At 39.6% G+C, this 18,008-nt stretch overlaps 1 protein-coding gene across 7 annotated transcripts in view; it reads right to left on the bottom strand.

Annotated features, from left to right (window-relative positions):
- Positions 1 to 18,008, bottom strand: part of UNC79 (unc-79 homolog, NALCN channel complex subunit) — a 240,407-nt gene that overhangs the window by 74,041 nt on the left and 148,358 nt on the right. For 2 of the 7 annotated variants that reach the window (XM_070250302.1, XM_070250300.1), the window contains exons 27-32: positions 17,399 to 17,464; positions 9,899 to 10,185; positions 7,229 to 7,411; positions 6,475 to 6,637; positions 3,500 to 3,649; positions 1,700 to 2,917 (exon numbers count right to left, since the gene is read on the bottom strand). In XM_070250302.1, the coding sequence (XP_070106403.1) occupies positions 1,700 to 2,917; positions 3,500 to 3,649; positions 6,475 to 6,637; positions 7,229 to 7,411; positions 9,899 to 10,185; positions 17,399 to 17,464 (2,067 nt within the window). The remainder of the gene's footprint in view (positions 1 to 1,699; positions 2,918 to 3,499; positions 3,650 to 6,474; positions 6,638 to 7,228; positions 7,412 to 9,898; positions 10,186 to 17,398; positions 17,465 to 18,008) is intronic. The other 5 variants (XM_070250301.1, XM_070250303.1, XM_070250304.1 and 2 more) reach the window with 3 other exon arrangements.

Below are 18,008 nucleotides of genomic sequence, written 5' to 3'. Positions count from 1 at the left end.
AAAAGTCATCCACATTAATGTTAAAATCAATGAAAATTAAGACAGGAATAGTTTAGGAAAGAGTAAAAAGAGCCAGGAGTCAAAACTGTCAATAAATGAGAAAGCCAGGGGTTAGTAATATGAGATTCAGGGCTGGATCTTTTTAGAGACAAGGTGGGAATGGTCTGAAAGGGGCAATGATGAGCAAGGAAGATGCCTACCCCCTCGCCCAAGCCTAAGGACATAAGGGCTTGAGGAAAGCAATGTCCTCAGCGGACAGCTGGGTTTCCATTAGACCAAGAAGGTACAGGAAACAGTCAGAGGAGAGAGCATATAAGGAATTTTGCTCATGAAGGACCATGAATTCCTGACCAAGGAAGGGTTTCAGGAGTTGGGATAAGGTAAGAGAAAGGTTCAGAACAGGAGATGTGGAAAGCCTTATGGAAATTCGAGCGAGGAGATGAAGGATATCCTGGGGCTTCTTGCAGGGACTGACACAAACAGAGAGAAGGTGCACAACATGATTAGACCTGGTCGACCCAAGGCACTTAGCAGTGGCAGGCTATGTGTGTGGAAGGATTAGGAAGCGCAGATGTCTGGGCCTCTCTTGACTCCAGCTGATGGAGGCAAGAAGTCTGGAGAAGCCTGAGTCTCACTCTGAGCACACGGGCCTCCTTCCAACACCAGCAAGGAGGGGCAGGAGCTTTGTATGTCTGTGGAACACGGGACACTACACAGATTGAAAATTATTATGACAGTATAACATATATTGCAAAAATTTTAAAGACATATTATCATAATTGTTAGACCTTTCTTCTTGTTCTGGTAACAAATGTGTCAATACAAACCAACCTCCTCCCTGGTAGCCTGGGGAACATCCTGACATAAGAATGAACAGAAAAGGCAACACACACACACACTCACACATACTTACAACCTACATACAACCTATGTATCATATCTGCCCACCCTATAGACCTTATATGGTTTCTTATATACCCACCCTACAGATGTCTATAGTTTCTGGGTCATTGCTTTCTTCCATCTATGCAGCAGTTTTCCTGGCTCCAAACAATAAAAAGGTATCCCAGGTTCCCTGGAAACCTTCTTAAGCTTCCTTGTTACTACAGCATGTCTCATGGATTAGGGTCTAGGTTGCAACTGGGTTTTTTTGGTTCCTGAAAGCCACAGTGTGCACCAGACTGCTGCCATTTGGTGAGAATATACAATCAGGTGTAGACCCTACATGATTACACAGTCAGTTCTTGAACATTCCAAGCACTCTTTGCTTTTTTAGTCCTCCATGTTTGTCCCCCCCTTGGATTACATCATAGCTCGCTAAAGTATAGCAGGAAAAAAAGGGGAAAGCAAAAAGAGTTCACATTAATTGCTGACTACTGCTGTTTGAGGAAGGCTAACATAATATTTGGAATATCAATATGAATTAACTATTGCTTCTTATTGCCAAGGATGGTCAAGAATTTACTGTCGAGTTTGGAAACAATAAATACAGAAACATTTCTGGAGCCAATAGAACCACATCTGAATCCAACACGCTCTAGTAAGCAGGAAGGATTCCGAGTGATTATGAGGCAACTATAATGTCAATCCCTGACATTATAAGATTGAGGGTTTGATGCATAGTCAGTGCCGAGACCCTAACAATTAAGATGCACAAACTTGAATGTAAGGCCGGGAGAGAGCAGAGAGACGAGCTTACCTGGGTCTTTCTGTTCTCCCAATTTGTCTAGAATGTTGAAGGAAATGTCGAGGTACTCCCTCTGGATGGCACTGACGGCAATCTTCCTCTGCTTCCTCTGCCTGGGGACAATCTGAATCTTAAATTCGGATTCCTCAGTTCCCTCCGCCTCAGTCTTCCTCTCGGGATTCTGTTCCGTATCCGATTCAGCACTGGTGTTGGGCTTCTCACCTTCTGTTGGATTCTCAGCATCTTCAGGGACTTTGAGGAGGACAGTTTTTGCCCCTGAACTTGGCATCAGCCCACCGGGCTTCTCCTCCTCCATGCTGGGCTCGGGATTATCGTCCAGTGACATCTCGGGGAGAGCAAATGACTTCTGAAGGAGATCTCGTTTTTGTTTAAGCGTGAGCGGGCTGCCACAGGGAAACTCTTGCAGCTCCTCTGGCTTCGATAACTCTTCAGAGTCCGTGGGGTCTTCCAGAGCTATGAGAGCAAAGTCCCTGTCACCTGCTGACTGATTATTTCCTGAGTCCTTAGAAGAAAAGTCTTTAGAACAATCCTCCACACTTACTTGCACAAGGGGCGTGGTGCTTAGGCTGAGGACAGAGGGGTGGCTGGGGATGGAGGGGGAGGAGGCAGCGTTTTTACCAGAGGCACCATCATTTCCTTGCTCCATGGCCTCGTCTTCTTCGTCACTCTCTACTATTCGGAGAGGGGGCAGAGGCTCAAACACAAGAGAGTCGCTGTCAGATGTTGAGAGCATGGAGTGTTTTTCAGGCCCAGAGGTTGAATCTGAGGACAGGTCTATCAGATCTAAATCCTCTTTAGGAGCAGGCTTTAGTGGGGAATCAACTTTCACCTCGAACGTCTCCATGCAGTTTAATCTGACTTCTGGTATGACAGGCCTTCGAGTCTCTTGAAAACCTTCCGTAGCCGGGTTCTCAGGGACGTCGGTACTGTCGGGCCTCGTAGCCGAGTTCTGTCTCGGATGCCCGTGGCCATGCTGTCTTTGCATGACATAAGCGGCATGGGGAGGCCTATCTGTGTCACACCGGTCTATGCAGGACTTCCTGCGGTGCTCGTCCAGTGTGAACAAGAGGGAGTCTGCATTCCCTATATCAAGAGACTTTTGTTTTAAAGAGCGTAGCTTTTTTTTCTGAATGCTTTCTTCTCTCACACAGTGTAGAATGCTGTCTTGCAATGCACCCGTTTCTCTATATTCAGCCAGTTCTATTTCACCTGATTAAAACAGAAAACGCTAGTACTATTTTACTTGGAGATTTCTCCGTTTTTTGTCCCCCTCATACTTGGGCACACACTTGGCATAAATTATAACCACAGTCCCAGCCCCACCAGGAGGCAAAGCTGACTTTCTGGCCAAGTGTTTGTAATGTTCATTCTAATTTCAAAAACCAGAAAACTTTGGATGAAAGAACCCAAAATGGCAGTTTAAGATCTTATTTCCAAAATCAGGCCTCGGGATAATTCCTCAGCTCAATTCATTTGTGCTCAGGAGAGGGGATCGCTTTTGGCTGAGGCAGATCTGGGAAACTGTATTCAAATTGTGTGGAACAGAAGCAAACATCTGACAACAAATCAACTCAGGCAATGGCCCTCTGAGACGGTCATGATGGGAACGATGCATCTGTCAATTCACGTATATATATAAACGTGTATATATATATACTGTTTGTGCATACATATATATAAAATCAACGGTATTAAAATGCGTAGTAACATAATAAAATTAAGATTTCACCCCAAACAAACGGTAGAGTACAACATTTCTGCATAAAATTACTAAGAGGAAAAAATTCATACTTCTCTGAACATTCATCTCAACCGGCTGATATTTCACCATTTTGCTGCCGCCTATCCTTTTCAATCTTGCAAAAAAAGTTTGAGACTCTTTATTGCAGGGTCCAGTAGGTGTATCATGAATATCAGATTCATCAAAAACACTATCTTCTTCTAATTGGGGAGAGAAAGTCAAAATTACACTTGAGGCGTTATTCTCTCTTAGGCTGTGTCTACACAAGCATTTCAATGAAAGCATTATGGAACAAAGGCTGGGGTGGTTTCTACACCAGCCCAAGTCTAGCCACGGCCTGGTATTTTCTCCAGGCATCAAATTATCCATATGTTGAACACAGCAACCTGTTAGAAGGTTGCCTCTCATTTTCCATATGACAATTGGCAGCATTTTCAAGAGAGGCATCTCAATATTCCAGTAGGACCTTCATGAGGAAATTCTTTCAATGCACTTAAAACCGAATAATATACATGTCAGGAATCTGTGACACTCCTTGAACTTGCCTGCTTTTGGTCTATTTTCAGGCTAATTTGGCAAAAGAAAATTAAATTAAATGAGTGGACCTCATCCTCTCCAAAAATATATGGCTTCCTGGGATTTGAGAACTGGCATAGACACAGCCTAACAGTACATGCACCTTACACTTTGTGAATGCAAAATACTGTACTCTACATTTGGTAATGAAACACACAACACACAGAGAAAGCTTAGAAAAGCCACTGGTCATCCCAAAAGCTCCACAAATGATAATGGACTGAAAGAGTAAACAAAGAAAAAGAAAAAAACAGAAAATAACATTTCCCCCAATTAAAGTAAGACTCTTCTCTGAGGAGTTTGCCACGTGTAACTATTATGAATCCTAGAAAATCTCTTTGACTCTTATGACCCAGAGGCTCCATAAGCAAACCGGTCACTTAGGGTGTCTATCAAGCTTATTTCTAGTCCTCTTCTACTCCCATTTGGCAACTTTTAAATCAAAGATAAACCCTAAAACACATTAATGAGGAAAGGGTTGCTAGGCTACAACCCATGAAGTTCACTTAATAAAGTTTCTTCTTTCATCCTTTGGAAAGGCCAAAGCTATGTACAAAGCAGCAAAAAAAAAAAAAAAAAAAAGGCTACAAAAATGCATTTAATACCACAATAAACATAATTAACCTACTATTCAAGTTGAGGATCACTAAAATCGTAGTATTTGGCCTATATTTTTATCGACCTATATGACAAAATAAGGCTCAGGCGTGATTATGATTATTGAAGATTTCTTGAGTGTAAGGGGAGCACAAGCATAGAGTTAGGCTTTAAGGACCGGTTCTGTCCTCAAACGCAAGATTCTACAGGAGTTCCCCCTTAACCAAGGTGCCTTTCTGCAGTTTCAGTCACCCTCCGTCAACCGCGGGCCAAGAATATTACATACGGTAAGGCATTCTGAGACAGAGACCACAGTCACATAGCTCTCATCACGGTATACTGTCATAACTGCTGTGTTCCATCATTAGTTGTTAATTTCTTACTGTGCCTAATTTATAAATTAAACTTTATCATAGGTATGTATGCATAGGAAAAAACAGTATATATAGGGTTCAGTAGTATCTGTGGCTTCAGGCGTCTACTGGGGGTCATAGAAGGTATCTCTCATGGATAAGGGGGGAGTACTGTAGAAGTAAATGAAATCTGAAGCAGTAGATGTTAAAGTATCATACTAATCTTTTTAGTCAAATAAAAAATGTGTTAATGATTAAAATGGGGTAGAAAACTCCCAGTGAACTTCCACAACGATGAAAAGGCCTGTCAGATTCCCATGTTTCTGGGGAGATGCAACACAATGACCTGTTTTATTTCTTAATTCCTTTTTAAAAATATTCTCCTTTGAAAAATACAGTTTTTCAAGGAAACAGTTATATGATTTCCATTACATAACTTTGAAATAATTCTCAAAACATACTGAACGAGAGAGACAGAAAGACTTCCAGATGGCTCCTCCCATCTAGAAACCTTCATCTGGGATTGGCCCAGACACTGAGCCCACGCTGAGGACATCTATAGTTTAACTCAATCTATCCAATTTCCCAGAAACCAGGACCTTAGCTGGTAGATAAGATATTCTTAAGGAAGGATCTGAACGGTACCAAAACTTAAAGAACTTAGTTCTCACAGTTCTCTCTATGGCCAACCTAGACATCTGGATCTTTCAGCAACAAACGAACAGTGGAACACCAGCTCCTACGCATCCTACTGAAGTATCTGCAGAGCAGTTCTACCAAATCAGAATCTACTAACACCACAAAAGGGTCATGGGGCACTTGGCTTTCTCCCAGGATTGGATTAGATGATGTCACCTTTTACACGTCTAGTCACCCTGTGACATGCACTAAAGACATACGCCTTGATTCTTCAGGTCTCACCCAAAAACATCCAGGCTGGAATTTTACTCTATCTAAAGTTTCATTCTGCTGCCTCCTTTGCAAAAATAGCTATCAACATAAAAAGTGTTGATATTGGATATAATTTGAACCTCTGCAGCAAACATGTTTCATTTTAGTTTCCTTAAATCAATTCTTATTGAATAAGAAGGCTAGGAAAAAGCACTTTAGCAAATTCAAATCTGTGAGCACAAAGTTTAAGAGAAAACCAGAGACAGATAAGATTATGGCTCCACTGAGAGCTGACCAATATTTACGTCACGGCCCAAAGCAAGAAGCTTACAAAGGCTCCTTAACCAAACAGCAGACAATATTTTACAAAATATTATTCTTACGAAATGGGCTCTAGAAGCATATCAATTATTTCTCTTGAATGCTCATTTAAAAAATTAAAGCAGCAACATTCATGGGAAAGTTAGAATATTAATGAAGCAGTAGGTGTTTTTTTGACTCCAGAATAATGTCTAGAGGCTCTCCTCTATCTCCTAAGAAAAACATTCTCCATAAATGTATAACGTATTTCAGCTGAGTTTGGGAGAGAATTGAGATATGCAAAGTACCTTTTTCTTTTTCGCTGTATCTGCTTATGTTACTGTTGTCACTGTACAAAGGTCCTGCCGTGGCATGGGGCTTGCAGCTATGATACTGGGCATTGAGAGTATTGACTGTTATGTGAATCAGATGCAGCAGGACCTTGCTGATATCACAGTCTCGGTATGGATACTGCTCAATAAAATGGAGGGAGAAAAATATAAATGGTTATTTTGAAGGGTAAGTTTTTCCACTTGATCTTGCTAGATATTTTTCTCAGTATCTCTTGGGGATAAAAAGAAATATACAGAAAAGCAAGAACATAAATTCCTATCATGGCCTTATTTTGACAAGGGACCATATTCCCTTCCTCTTGCACCAAACCACAGACAGCAATGCATGCCGGTTCTTGGTTATAATTCCTTTCAAGAAAATTACCTGGCATAAACATTTGGTGTATGAATACAATTTTAAGTATTTTCCTTATTTTCTGACATAATTAATACATAGATAAAATATGAGATTCTGAGCATAAACAGAGATTGTTGATCAATATCCTCCAATTCATCATTTTTTGTTTTAAACATTTGTAGAGTATACACTGGTATGGTCTCCATTGCTATTTTCATTCCAATGGCTCTACTTCTCAACACTAACTGTACAGCATGGTTCTTCCTTTGAAGGTCAAATTACTATCCTACAAAATTCTCAACTTAGATCTCTTAAGTGTTCTCCTCTAGAAGAATCATTCCACCCACAAAAGGAGTGACTACAGCACCTCACCTTGTAAAGGATGACAAGCAAGGCTTTCAACCACATCTGCCTGATGTGAGGCTTTAGGGACCAGAGGGAACAACGAGGTGGCTGTTGGAAATAATGCCGTAGTTGAGGACAAGAGCAGTATTTGAGCACCTGAACCACCAAGGGGAGAAGGTGTTTTCCCAAGTTAATGTTATAGTCCATAACCTGAAACAGGAAAAAAATTAATAACTGAGGGAAAAATATAAAGAACACATAAAGCCAAAAGGAAAAATCTGAACCATCAAAACATAGGCAAAGTATTTAAAAGGCATGTTGCCCGCAGCTGCAAAGGGCAAGGAATGACAGGTACCGCCAAGGCTACTTGGTTGTTTAAGCAATCAAAGTTTCTTGATAAAGGGAAACAGAACAAGGAGCAGGGATAAAGGGGAACAACAAATTGGTACTTAGAACATCCACACCACAATCAGCCGGGGAAGTCCCAATAGTTTGTAAGGCGGGTGGGAGCGCCGATTGTCCAGGTCTGAGGCAAAGCGTCCTTTCCTCAGTGAGACTTCCCCAGCTGATTGTGGTGTGGACGTTGTACGTACCGATATGTTGTTCCCCTTTATCCTTGCTCCTTGTTCTGCTTCCCTTTATCAATAAACTTTGATTGCTTAAACAACCAAGTAGCCTTGGCGGTACCTGTCATTCCTTGCCCTTTGCGGCTGCAGGCAACAAGGCATTTCATAAAATATTAATAGTAATGGCCAGTACATATAAAGCAGGAAAAGTCCAACCTCACAAGAAATTGTAAAACTTATAAATTAAAATAGTTTTAATCTACTTAATTATCTTATTATCTTTTTAATTTATCTACTTAATTAGCTGTTGAAAATAAAATTTTATCTATTAAAATGTCCTATTAAACTGTTAACTATAATTAAACTAGAATCAATGAAAACACGTAGTATTGGTAATCATGTGGAGAAGTGGGCATTCTCAGACACTGCCAGCAGGAGTATTTACTCAGTAAGGCCTTTCAGAAGGGCAATTTAGCAATATGTATTCAGAAGAAAGAAAAAACACATCATCTCTAATACAGCAATTAAATATAGCCTAAGGAAATAATCAGACAAATGATTCAAGAGATATGCATAAAGATATCCAGCATTATAATCACCCCAAATTGAAAATAACTTACATATTCAACAATATGGAATTAGTTAAAAGATTGTTTGTATGACAACAGAATGCTGTGTAGCCATTCAGTAGAATATGATACAAATTTGTTTACATGAAATGATGTTCATAATAAATTTTAGGTTTAAAAAAGGTTACATATATAACAGTATGTATAATATGATTCCATTATTGCAAAAAATACATGTGCATATACATATACATACATTTATACATATACACACATATGTATGTATGCATTTATATATGAATGTATGTAAATTTGGAGCCAGCAGTATACGCCAAAATGATAGAAAGCTATTTTTGTCATAGGTTTCCTGGAGATTTGTATTTTAATTTTTTGCTTAGGTTTCTAAAATAAATATGCATAATGTGGATTTAGAAAGAGAAGTGAGGGAGAAGGGGGTCGGTATCTGACATGGTGTATCCTCTCTTTATCACAGATAGCTGAGTGGTGCTCCGTCTAGTTATCAGCATCAGCAAGAGACAACTACATAATACTGCTCCCATTTTGCTTATCTGTGTTCATTACGTTATAGTCTCTTTGAGCTAATTGATAGCAGCTACCATCATTGAGCTCCTAACATGAGACAGGCACTGATTAAGGTGCTTCCCAAAATCTTCTCTCTAATTTTTCAAAACAAATCTGTTACCAATGAGCAAACAAGCAGAGGATGTCTAAGGCCGTAACAGTTAATAACAGTGGCAGAGCTGAAATTCATATCCACGTCTCTCGACCCCCAGGTTCTACACCCTCTGCAGATTGGTGCAGCCATTCTGGACAGTGAAATTTGTGGCACTGGTCAAATTAGGCATACATATATGCGGTGATCCATTAATTCTGCTCCTGAATCCATATCCCAAAGGAATTCTCACCTTGGTGGATAAAGTGCATGTACAAGGATGTTCACTGATGAGCTGTTTGCAGTAGTGAGGGGTTGGGAGCAATGTGAGTGTCCACCATTGGGGGACTGGATAGTTAAAGCATGGTAAATATACAGCATGGCATACAATACAGCAGTTAAGAGTAGCAGACAAACATGGAAAAGCCAATGATGATAATGTGACATGAAGTAAGTTGTATGAGTAACTCAGATCTCCACTTGAAGCCAAAAAAGAGAAAAGGATTTAAAAAAACCTCACAAACAAAAATTCACACTCCCTTATTGTTTAATGGGTAGAGTTTCAGTTTAGGATAATGAAAAAGTTCTAGAGGTAGATAGTAGTGATGGTTACATAACAATGCGAATATACTTAAAGCCACTGAATTGTCCACTTAAAAATGGCTAAAATGATAAATTTTATCTTACGAGTTTTTACAAAAAATCCAATACTCCCTTTATGACATCAGGCTGCTGAGTCTTACTCATCTTTAAATTCCCCTCCATACAACCCTGCCTAATAAAGTAACTTGCGCAAGCCTTTATACTGAACCGATGTTGGCTAAATGGAATCTAATGACTTGCTTCTATTAAAAGCCTAACGGCGTGACTCCTGAAAGCTTACACTTACTTGGGCAATTCCTGCAATAAATGCATTAAAGCAAGTTGACAGGCGCATTTTTTGAGGTGCAATCATGAAGCAGCCCTCCTGTTGGTCATAGCCGAGCAAGACATAGAGGTGCCGCTTGACCGTGTTGAAGGCCTTCGCACTGCTGATGTCTGACTCAGCGCTGCTCTCATCCTTGGCCATGAACTTCATGAGCACCGTAATCAGCTGGTGAACTGTCTGGTGGTCGATCCCAGCATCTTCTGGGAGCAGGTCCTTGATGGTGTTGTCATTCTCAGGGGATTGTTGTCCTGTCAGTACAAGAAAGGCCATTGGGGGGTGGCTCCCCTACAAGTAAGTTTACCCTAAAATCTCACTTATTGATAAAGCACCGTTATTTCTGCTTTCACTAAATATTTAAAAGTTCTGTTCTAGACAAACTTAAAGGCATAATGTGGCCTAGTAAGCAAAGCATTAGTCCAGAGGTGGAAGTTACTGTGTTCATCAATGACCAAGTGCTTTGGGAGCAATAGGGAAGAGAAATAAGTATAAGGCACTATAAAGCAAGGTTATCTGCAGACAACAAGACAAATAACTAAGCAAACTTTGCATTTAGTGAATTTTTAAATATCTTGGCAAAGTTTTTCCTCAGTGATAAAGAAAGATAAGTTTCCCTTCCAGCTTTGTAAAATAAGCATGTAAGAATAACCACAAAAATAATATTCTAAAATCCACTGAGCACAAAAACATCCAGTGGGTTATTTTGTTTAAATTATTATCGCAATTCAGTTATGTTCATAAATCAGCTAGTGCAAAGAGTTTTCTTTTCCAAATCCTGAGATATTAGCAGTCTGTACTCTTTGAATGATGTAGTCAAAATTATAAATAGCAAATTATCAGGCCTGCTGCATGTAATGAGAAACATACAGAGGGGGGGACACACACAGAAAGAAAGAAGCATGAACTTTTAAAAACAGAGAGAAAGACCACATGAAGGTGAGCTGAAAGTTCACATGGAAAGAAAAAATACCTTAGCCCTCGACTTACTGTTAAGCTAAGAAATAATTACATCTGAGCAGCTCCCTAACATTGACTTTCTCTGTTATTTTTCAAAGTCAGAAATTATACCCTGTCTTCCCTTGTTTTTCTGCCTCTTCTGATCTGGTTTAGTTCAGGCCTTTTGGTAAAGGAAGACTAAGATTTGTTCCCCTATACTTATGTTTTGGGGCTTATTCAAAACACTCTTTGCGTGTTTGTCCTTCGTTTGACAAACAACGTCAGAATTTCTAAATTAAAGACAAAGTTTTTGCCTGGTGGATTGGATCCGCACACCAGCATTCTCGTCTGTCATCCTGCGAGGAAAAGTTCTACTAAATGATGACAAGCTTTGGTTACAAAGCATTAAAACCAAACCTTGATTATATCCATTGTAATTATGGGATAAAGGATACAACAAAGAGTCAGGTAGTAATTTATATCTGTTAACTCCTCAACTAATTTGGCAAATTCTCAACCTTCCAGGACACAGCCAAGAGAAGCAAGATAGGAGAAATGTTTCTGGGGACTGTGGAAATCAGCGTCTCAAGCCCAAGCACTTTTCTCTGGAGCAGTGGCGTGAAGGTGATGTCAAATTCAGAATTTACAAGTTTAGAACTGCGCATAAGGTAACAAGCCTGGTTGCCTAGTTTTCCCCAGATGATCATAAGAATGTTGCTCTGTTCAAAAGTGATATCTTGAGAAGGGATGGTTGACAGTGAGTGAAGAGGCAGCTGAATTAACCAAGGCTAGGAGCCTCGAATGTAAGGGAAAACATGGACTAACTTCAATATGACCCTAGGACATCAACCACATTTTCTGTCTCACAGAGTCTGTTCATGAAGGAATAAATATGTGCAATGTACTTTAGAGAATTTCTTACCAAGAATTACTCAAGTAAAACCTAAGGATTTGTTTATCACAGTGTTTCACATGCAGAGAGGATCAATAAATTGTTAACATTATCACGATTTATTAGGCATGCATCAGCCAGCAGAAGAAAAAAGCGATATGTGTGGAAAAGCCTCTTTCAGCAAGAGGACAGAAATGTGAAGCATCACTGTATATTGTAATTAAATTAAATGTCTGAAATATATGATCAGACCAAAAGCAACACCCAAGCAAATCCTCATAAAACAAAACAGAAAATGTTTAGAGAACTATCTTTTCAGCATTGAAAAATACTTAATCTCGATTTTTTTTCCCTCTAGAGTATTTACAGCTAGAAGGAGGTTATTGCTTTGGGCGAGCTTGGACCAAGAATGTGACAAGCGTGGGAATCTAGGCTCCCTGCAGGATTCAGCGTTATTGCAGCAGCAAGAGATGGCTGTCACCATACAGCTTCATTCTTCAATTCACTTAGCGCTGGGGGGTGAGGGTTAAGAGAGCACGTGTCACTCAGGCCTACTCAGCCACCTCCAAGTCCTTACTGGCTTGACTCCAAAGTCTCAAAGTTAAAAACGGAACTAGGGAGTGTTTGAGAAAGAGTTGCACCTTTATTCTATAACCCTGAGACTTTAGGGGCCTCAATAAAGAAGGGGAGCTCCAGGCAAGGCCCAACAAGGACACTGCCTCCCCCATTTCATTCTGTCCCAGTTCAAGTCTAGAAAATCAGACTTCATCTTTAAATATTTCAAAGCTCTTCTTTCTATTTAAGTAGACATGTATTTAAAAAGCTTTTCCCATCAAATCATATTTTCCTAAAGACTAAGTATCATGTCAAAAATGCCCTGTTCTCTCTTTAGATGTGTCTCCACTGATCTTCAGTGCTTTAGCTGAAGTTTGCTGCTCTGACTTTGCTTTCCCTGAATAGCCAGTAATGAGTGATCTGTACCAAATCATTAAATGTACTGAAAAAACAACTAGTTAACGGAACCTTTGCGTAAAGTGAAAAAAATAGCTTTCCATTGCAAAAATTTACTCCCCTAGGTGTGGGCTTTGCAAGTCTGTGCCTTGGATATTACTCCTCTTTAAAATAGTGCAAGCTTGTAAGTGGTACACTCACCAAAAAAGAAAAGTTACCTTAATCAAATCCCTAAGAAAAATGAGCTTAGAAAAGCTGAAATTTTCTTTATTGATAAAGACAATACTACTGTTTTAGTTATCTATAAAGGGAGTGAAATTTCCATTTTAAAACTACATGCCTGCAATATTTTCTCTACAGTGTGACAATTAAAACACTAGTTTTGAATTCTAGTCTATGAAATTCCTATATCTGTTTTAACCTTCAAGATTTAACATGTTAAGAGATTTGACTTGATCGTTTCTGAAAAGAAGAATATAAGCATTTTTATAATCATGGAGGCAGAGCGATGCCTGCCATCACTTTAACTTGAACTGGGGCCGTCACACTCTGTCCACAGAGTGGCACAACTGAACTGAAACCCCACGTTTATTTTTTCAGGTGGTTTGAAACCAGGCAGGATCAGGATCTGCTCTTCCAGACTTACCTCCTCTCACTCCACCCACTGCTCAACATTCTAATAGGCTCGGCTACTAGTGGATCTCATCGCGTCTCTGTGTCTTTGCTCATGGTGCTCTCTTCACCTTGCAAGGTGGTCCTTCACCCCCACCCCCAGTTTTATCCTATGGATCTGGTTTTCAGACGCCTTTCTTATTGCATATGCCCACCCTCCTCTCAGCAATTGGATGTGATCCCTAAATTCTGCAAATCTCCAAAGACAAGAAAAGGAGGAAGATGGGAGGTAGAAAAGGAAGAATGGAGGAAAACTTCTTTAGCATTTCCTAACTCTCATGTGGCAAATACCTATTAAGCAAGGGAGGACTTTTTAAGTATGCATTTGCCTTATTTCCCCTGTAAGAAGAAAGGCTCCTTGAAGGCAAGTGCTATGTCCTGTCCATTTTTATATCCCTCAAAGAATATGGGGCAGTGTCTGACCTATAGTTGATGCTTAGTATTCATAAATGTCTAAGTGCATTGAACCCAAATAAATATTTCAGATCTTGTCTTCTATATAGGAGAAAAACTGATGAAGTCCCCAGACAGCAAGGAAGTGGCAAGGGAAATACGGAACATTCCTCTGTATAAGTCGACTCACTGACCTCTCTGTCAAACCAATACGTGACAATCAGATAGAGGAAGGAAGGAGCCCTTCCACGCACTTTCTCTGCATTTGAAGCCGATGATCAAGCTCTATGAATGAGGTTGCACTATGTCGGTAGTTCTAGTTACACCACCTCACTGCTCTCCCTAGCTCACTAACTCAACTGAAAGCTTCATTCACAGCAATTCTGTTGTGTGCGCACATCCACAGAAGGGCCATAAAGCTGGGCCAGCCACTAACTCCCTCCCTCGTATGCTCCCCATCCCTGCCTTTGCCTCTTGCTATCCCACATCCTATCACCGTGCGTTTATATCCCATCCACTAGGCAAGGCCTGGCTGAAAAGCCACCTGTACACAAGACCTTCCCCACGGCCTCTAGCTCTCTTCCCATTGCATTTGACGTGAACCGTCCTGTAGTCCCATCACTTTCACTCTAGATGAGATTTACTCATTGCCTACTTTATCTCCCTTACTTTAAGCAAGTCCAGAGTATAAAAATTTCTGATGTATCTTTGCACTTTTCATATTTCCTAGTACAGCAGGTGCCCAATGAGTGCTTGTTGAATGGAAACTCGTTTCCCAAAACGATCATGTCAAACAAAAGCATTCCTATAAAAACAACTATACTCTTTGGATTTAATGATCAAAAGGTATTTTGCAAGTTAGCAAAGAAGTAAATTATAAACCATCTCTAGAAAGAAAAAGAGAGAGCCCAAAGAGAAGTAATTTGGAATTTTAGGCTGGGACATTAAGAAGAAGGCAAGGAAAGGTCAACATAAGAGAGTTACACCAAAGCTACCTAGCATTGGGCACCTTCTCTTGATACAAATTCAGACCAAGAGATCTCAAGATTTCTCTGCAGGCTGGAATAGAACTGAGAACATCCATGTCCCTTGAGGAACTGGGACAGCTCCACACCAATCTGCGGGTCCTGACTGGGACGGTCCTTTGGTGATTTGCATAAAAATGCTCTTTATAAAGAGGTACTATACATATATGAAGTATTATTATTATTTACCTACTATTGTTTAATTATTCATTCCAGGGGATGAGCAACAAGATATAATTCAGCTCCTTGTGTTTATAGGGTTGATATCATTTGTTCAGTTTTGTGCTGTGATACCATAACTACTGCAATATATTCAATTAATATTCAACAGGTGTTCTGAATCACCAAAGACAAAGAATTCCTGGTTCCCACAGCATCAATGAAAATACACCTTATATCTAATTATATTTATACCCATTTCAGATTAGCAGGTGAGACTGTATATTTCATCAATTAGGATTAAACGCTGAGCTCCTGCTAGCATTTACCACCCATGCCTTGCAAGAGAGATCAAGACATCTGGTGCGAGACCCAGATCTGTCACCAATAAGCTTGTGCAACTTGTTCCTTTCTGAGAACCTCTGTTTCCTTTCCTGTAATGAGAATATTTACATATCTCTAATGTTTCAGCTATAACAGTTCTATGAATTTTCTATATACACACAAAGCCCTTTGATTTGACTCATAAAAGTCACAGAGAAATGCAGCTCTTCACTAGCTTTGCAGAGTGTACCTTCTATATAAGGGTATTTCTGTTGCAAAATTTGCCGTGGGTAATATGTGAAAGCTAAGATCAGGGAGCCATAAACTGTAAATCCAATGCCAAAAAGTTCAGCCTAAACAGCAATTAAAATTAAGTCTTGCTGCATAATTAAAGGGAATCTGCTTTATTTCGGGCCTAATCAATATGAGGTCTTGCACAGAGGAGCTCATTACTTGCACCAAACAAAAGCATGTTCGTTAAGTAGCAAGTTCCTTGGGTTCTATTTAATTACTATCTTAAACCATCCCATACAATCTTACAATTATCCTGGCAGGTCTTTGCTTGCAAATTAAAATTTTCAGTGTCCAGCAAATAATAGTGTCCAGTAAATACTAATGCAAAAATGAAAAACTAGTTTGAAATTGCCTTATAAGATGAGCCAGCTTATTTCCAAATCAAAGCAAGTTTTGCTTATGGTGGTGGTGTGTAAATTATCTTTCCAGAAGTTTAGCTTTATATTTAATTTTTAAATGCTGTTATCTGCCCCATTTTCCCACTGGGCACTTTTGCTGGGACAATTAGATGCCTGAAGGCTTTTCTTAACTTCAAGAATCGTATGTGCATGTTTACCAAAGAGATGTCAGAGGACTCCTTTGGTTGGATTGTTAAAATAGGTAATAATAATTAAACACTAGCTTTTCAATTAAGCCCTAAGACAAAAAGAAAAGATGGGGTAAAATAAAGATAACTTGTGGAATTGTCTATGACCAATCTGAAAACACCTAACTGAAGGGCGCCTGGGTAGATTCACATCTGCAGTGAAGCTCAGGATCCGACATTCTTCTTTTTATTCGTTTTTTTTAAAGCCCGGCACAGTTGAGGCTTGAGCAATGTGCAAAACGAGGTAGAGGGACTCTGCCACGTGTTTGCTGTTCCTTTTTTCTCATCAATTTTAAAGGAGCAAATACACTTTGGTCAACATCTGCATTCATAATCCTTGGGCTTCTCTCTCTTCTCCTCTCCCACCCCTAACTGCTTCTCTTTCTAGCGTCCTTCTTATAACAAATAACACACACGTTGTTGAAAGTCTCCTCACTTGGAATTTTCCTTCAGTACCATTCTGAAAAGTTTATCTTAAAATTATTCTTAGATGAAATACCAAATGTTCTATAGCATGACACATAGGTGGTAGTTACCAAGTTTGTTTTGACAAATAAATAGGTATTCGGAAACTTTACAATCTTCCCAAAGAGTGGTGGCAACATCTGTGTAGTTAACATTCAGTCTATAATAGCCTTGCCAGTGTCCCTTCAACCTTTAGGATACTTCATGTTAAATTGTATTCTATCATGGAACATCAAACGATAGTTACCCTGTACTGAGCTGAATATGGTCCTATGGTCCTCCAAACAAGGGAAATCCTTCTTTCTCTGAGAGACAGAAATGCATGCAGAGTTGCAAAGAATCAGGAATGGCTAAGGGGATGAGTGAATGATGGTGGTTCAAATGTATAACCTTTTAAAATGTAAATGAAATGTATGTCTTTCCTATAGCAGATATACATGAACATAATATTTCTATGTGTAAATACACATACAAATATTCGTACTATGTATAGTTCTAGTCATTGGCTCTCTGGGGAAAAGTGCATACTTGGGTAACATGATGCTTCTCACTGGACCAAAAGTTAACGGGATCAAGTCATCAGTCAGTATTAAGATGGAAAGAACTGCTACATCAGGGGCTCAAACTGTTGAGCATATGGGGTAAGACCCTTCGAGCTTGCAAATCCTAAGTGTATCACTCTGGTCCAGTTAGAGACACCGTACTCTTTACCTTGTCCACCTGTGATAGACACTTGTACATGGCCCTTCAACGTCAGAAGTACCCACCTGGAGTCTGTTCAGGTGTCCCACCGAGAGCTGGAGCAGACTGCTCATGCCTGGTCAACCTCATAGCTTAAAAATCAACAACAACTCTATTTAAATAAGCATTGAAAACAACTTGAGTCTAGAAAATATACTCAGTGCTAACGGCATAGGATAGTAGGGGCAAGTTTAGTTTTCCTATTTGTAATTAACATCACATAAAAGATGTTTATGTCACAAAAGGTTTGTGGTTTTATTTGAATCTCAAGAACATCCTTCAATGTTACTTCAATTCTTAATCTTCAAAATTGACAGGTGACTCAATTGACAAGAAACAACAATAAATAAACTTTATGTCCCAAACTTATCCCTTAGATTATAAAAAGGCTGGAAAATTCATATAGAAATTGTAATCTCTTTAATCTAAGTATTGGTTTCTAGGATCTGACTCAGTTTCCCCTGGGGCCTAGCGCTACCACAAGTTATTCTTACATGGCCACCTGTTAGTATCCTTGCTCCTGAAAAACTGGGTTATTGATTGCTTAGAGGGCTTTCATTGACTCTTCCAAAGTTCCAAATGCCACATTTCCACAACTTGTCATCAAAATAGAGGAAAACACAATAAATCAAATCA

This window comes from Equus caballus, chromosome 24 (assembly GCF_041296265.1).
Source record: "Equus caballus isolate H_3958 breed thoroughbred chromosome 24, TB-T2T, whole genome shotgun sequence".
Lineage (NCBI taxonomy): Eukaryota > Metazoa > Chordata > Mammalia > Perissodactyla > Equidae > Equus > Equus caballus.
This window is presented reverse-complemented; position numbering and strand designations above follow the sequence as displayed.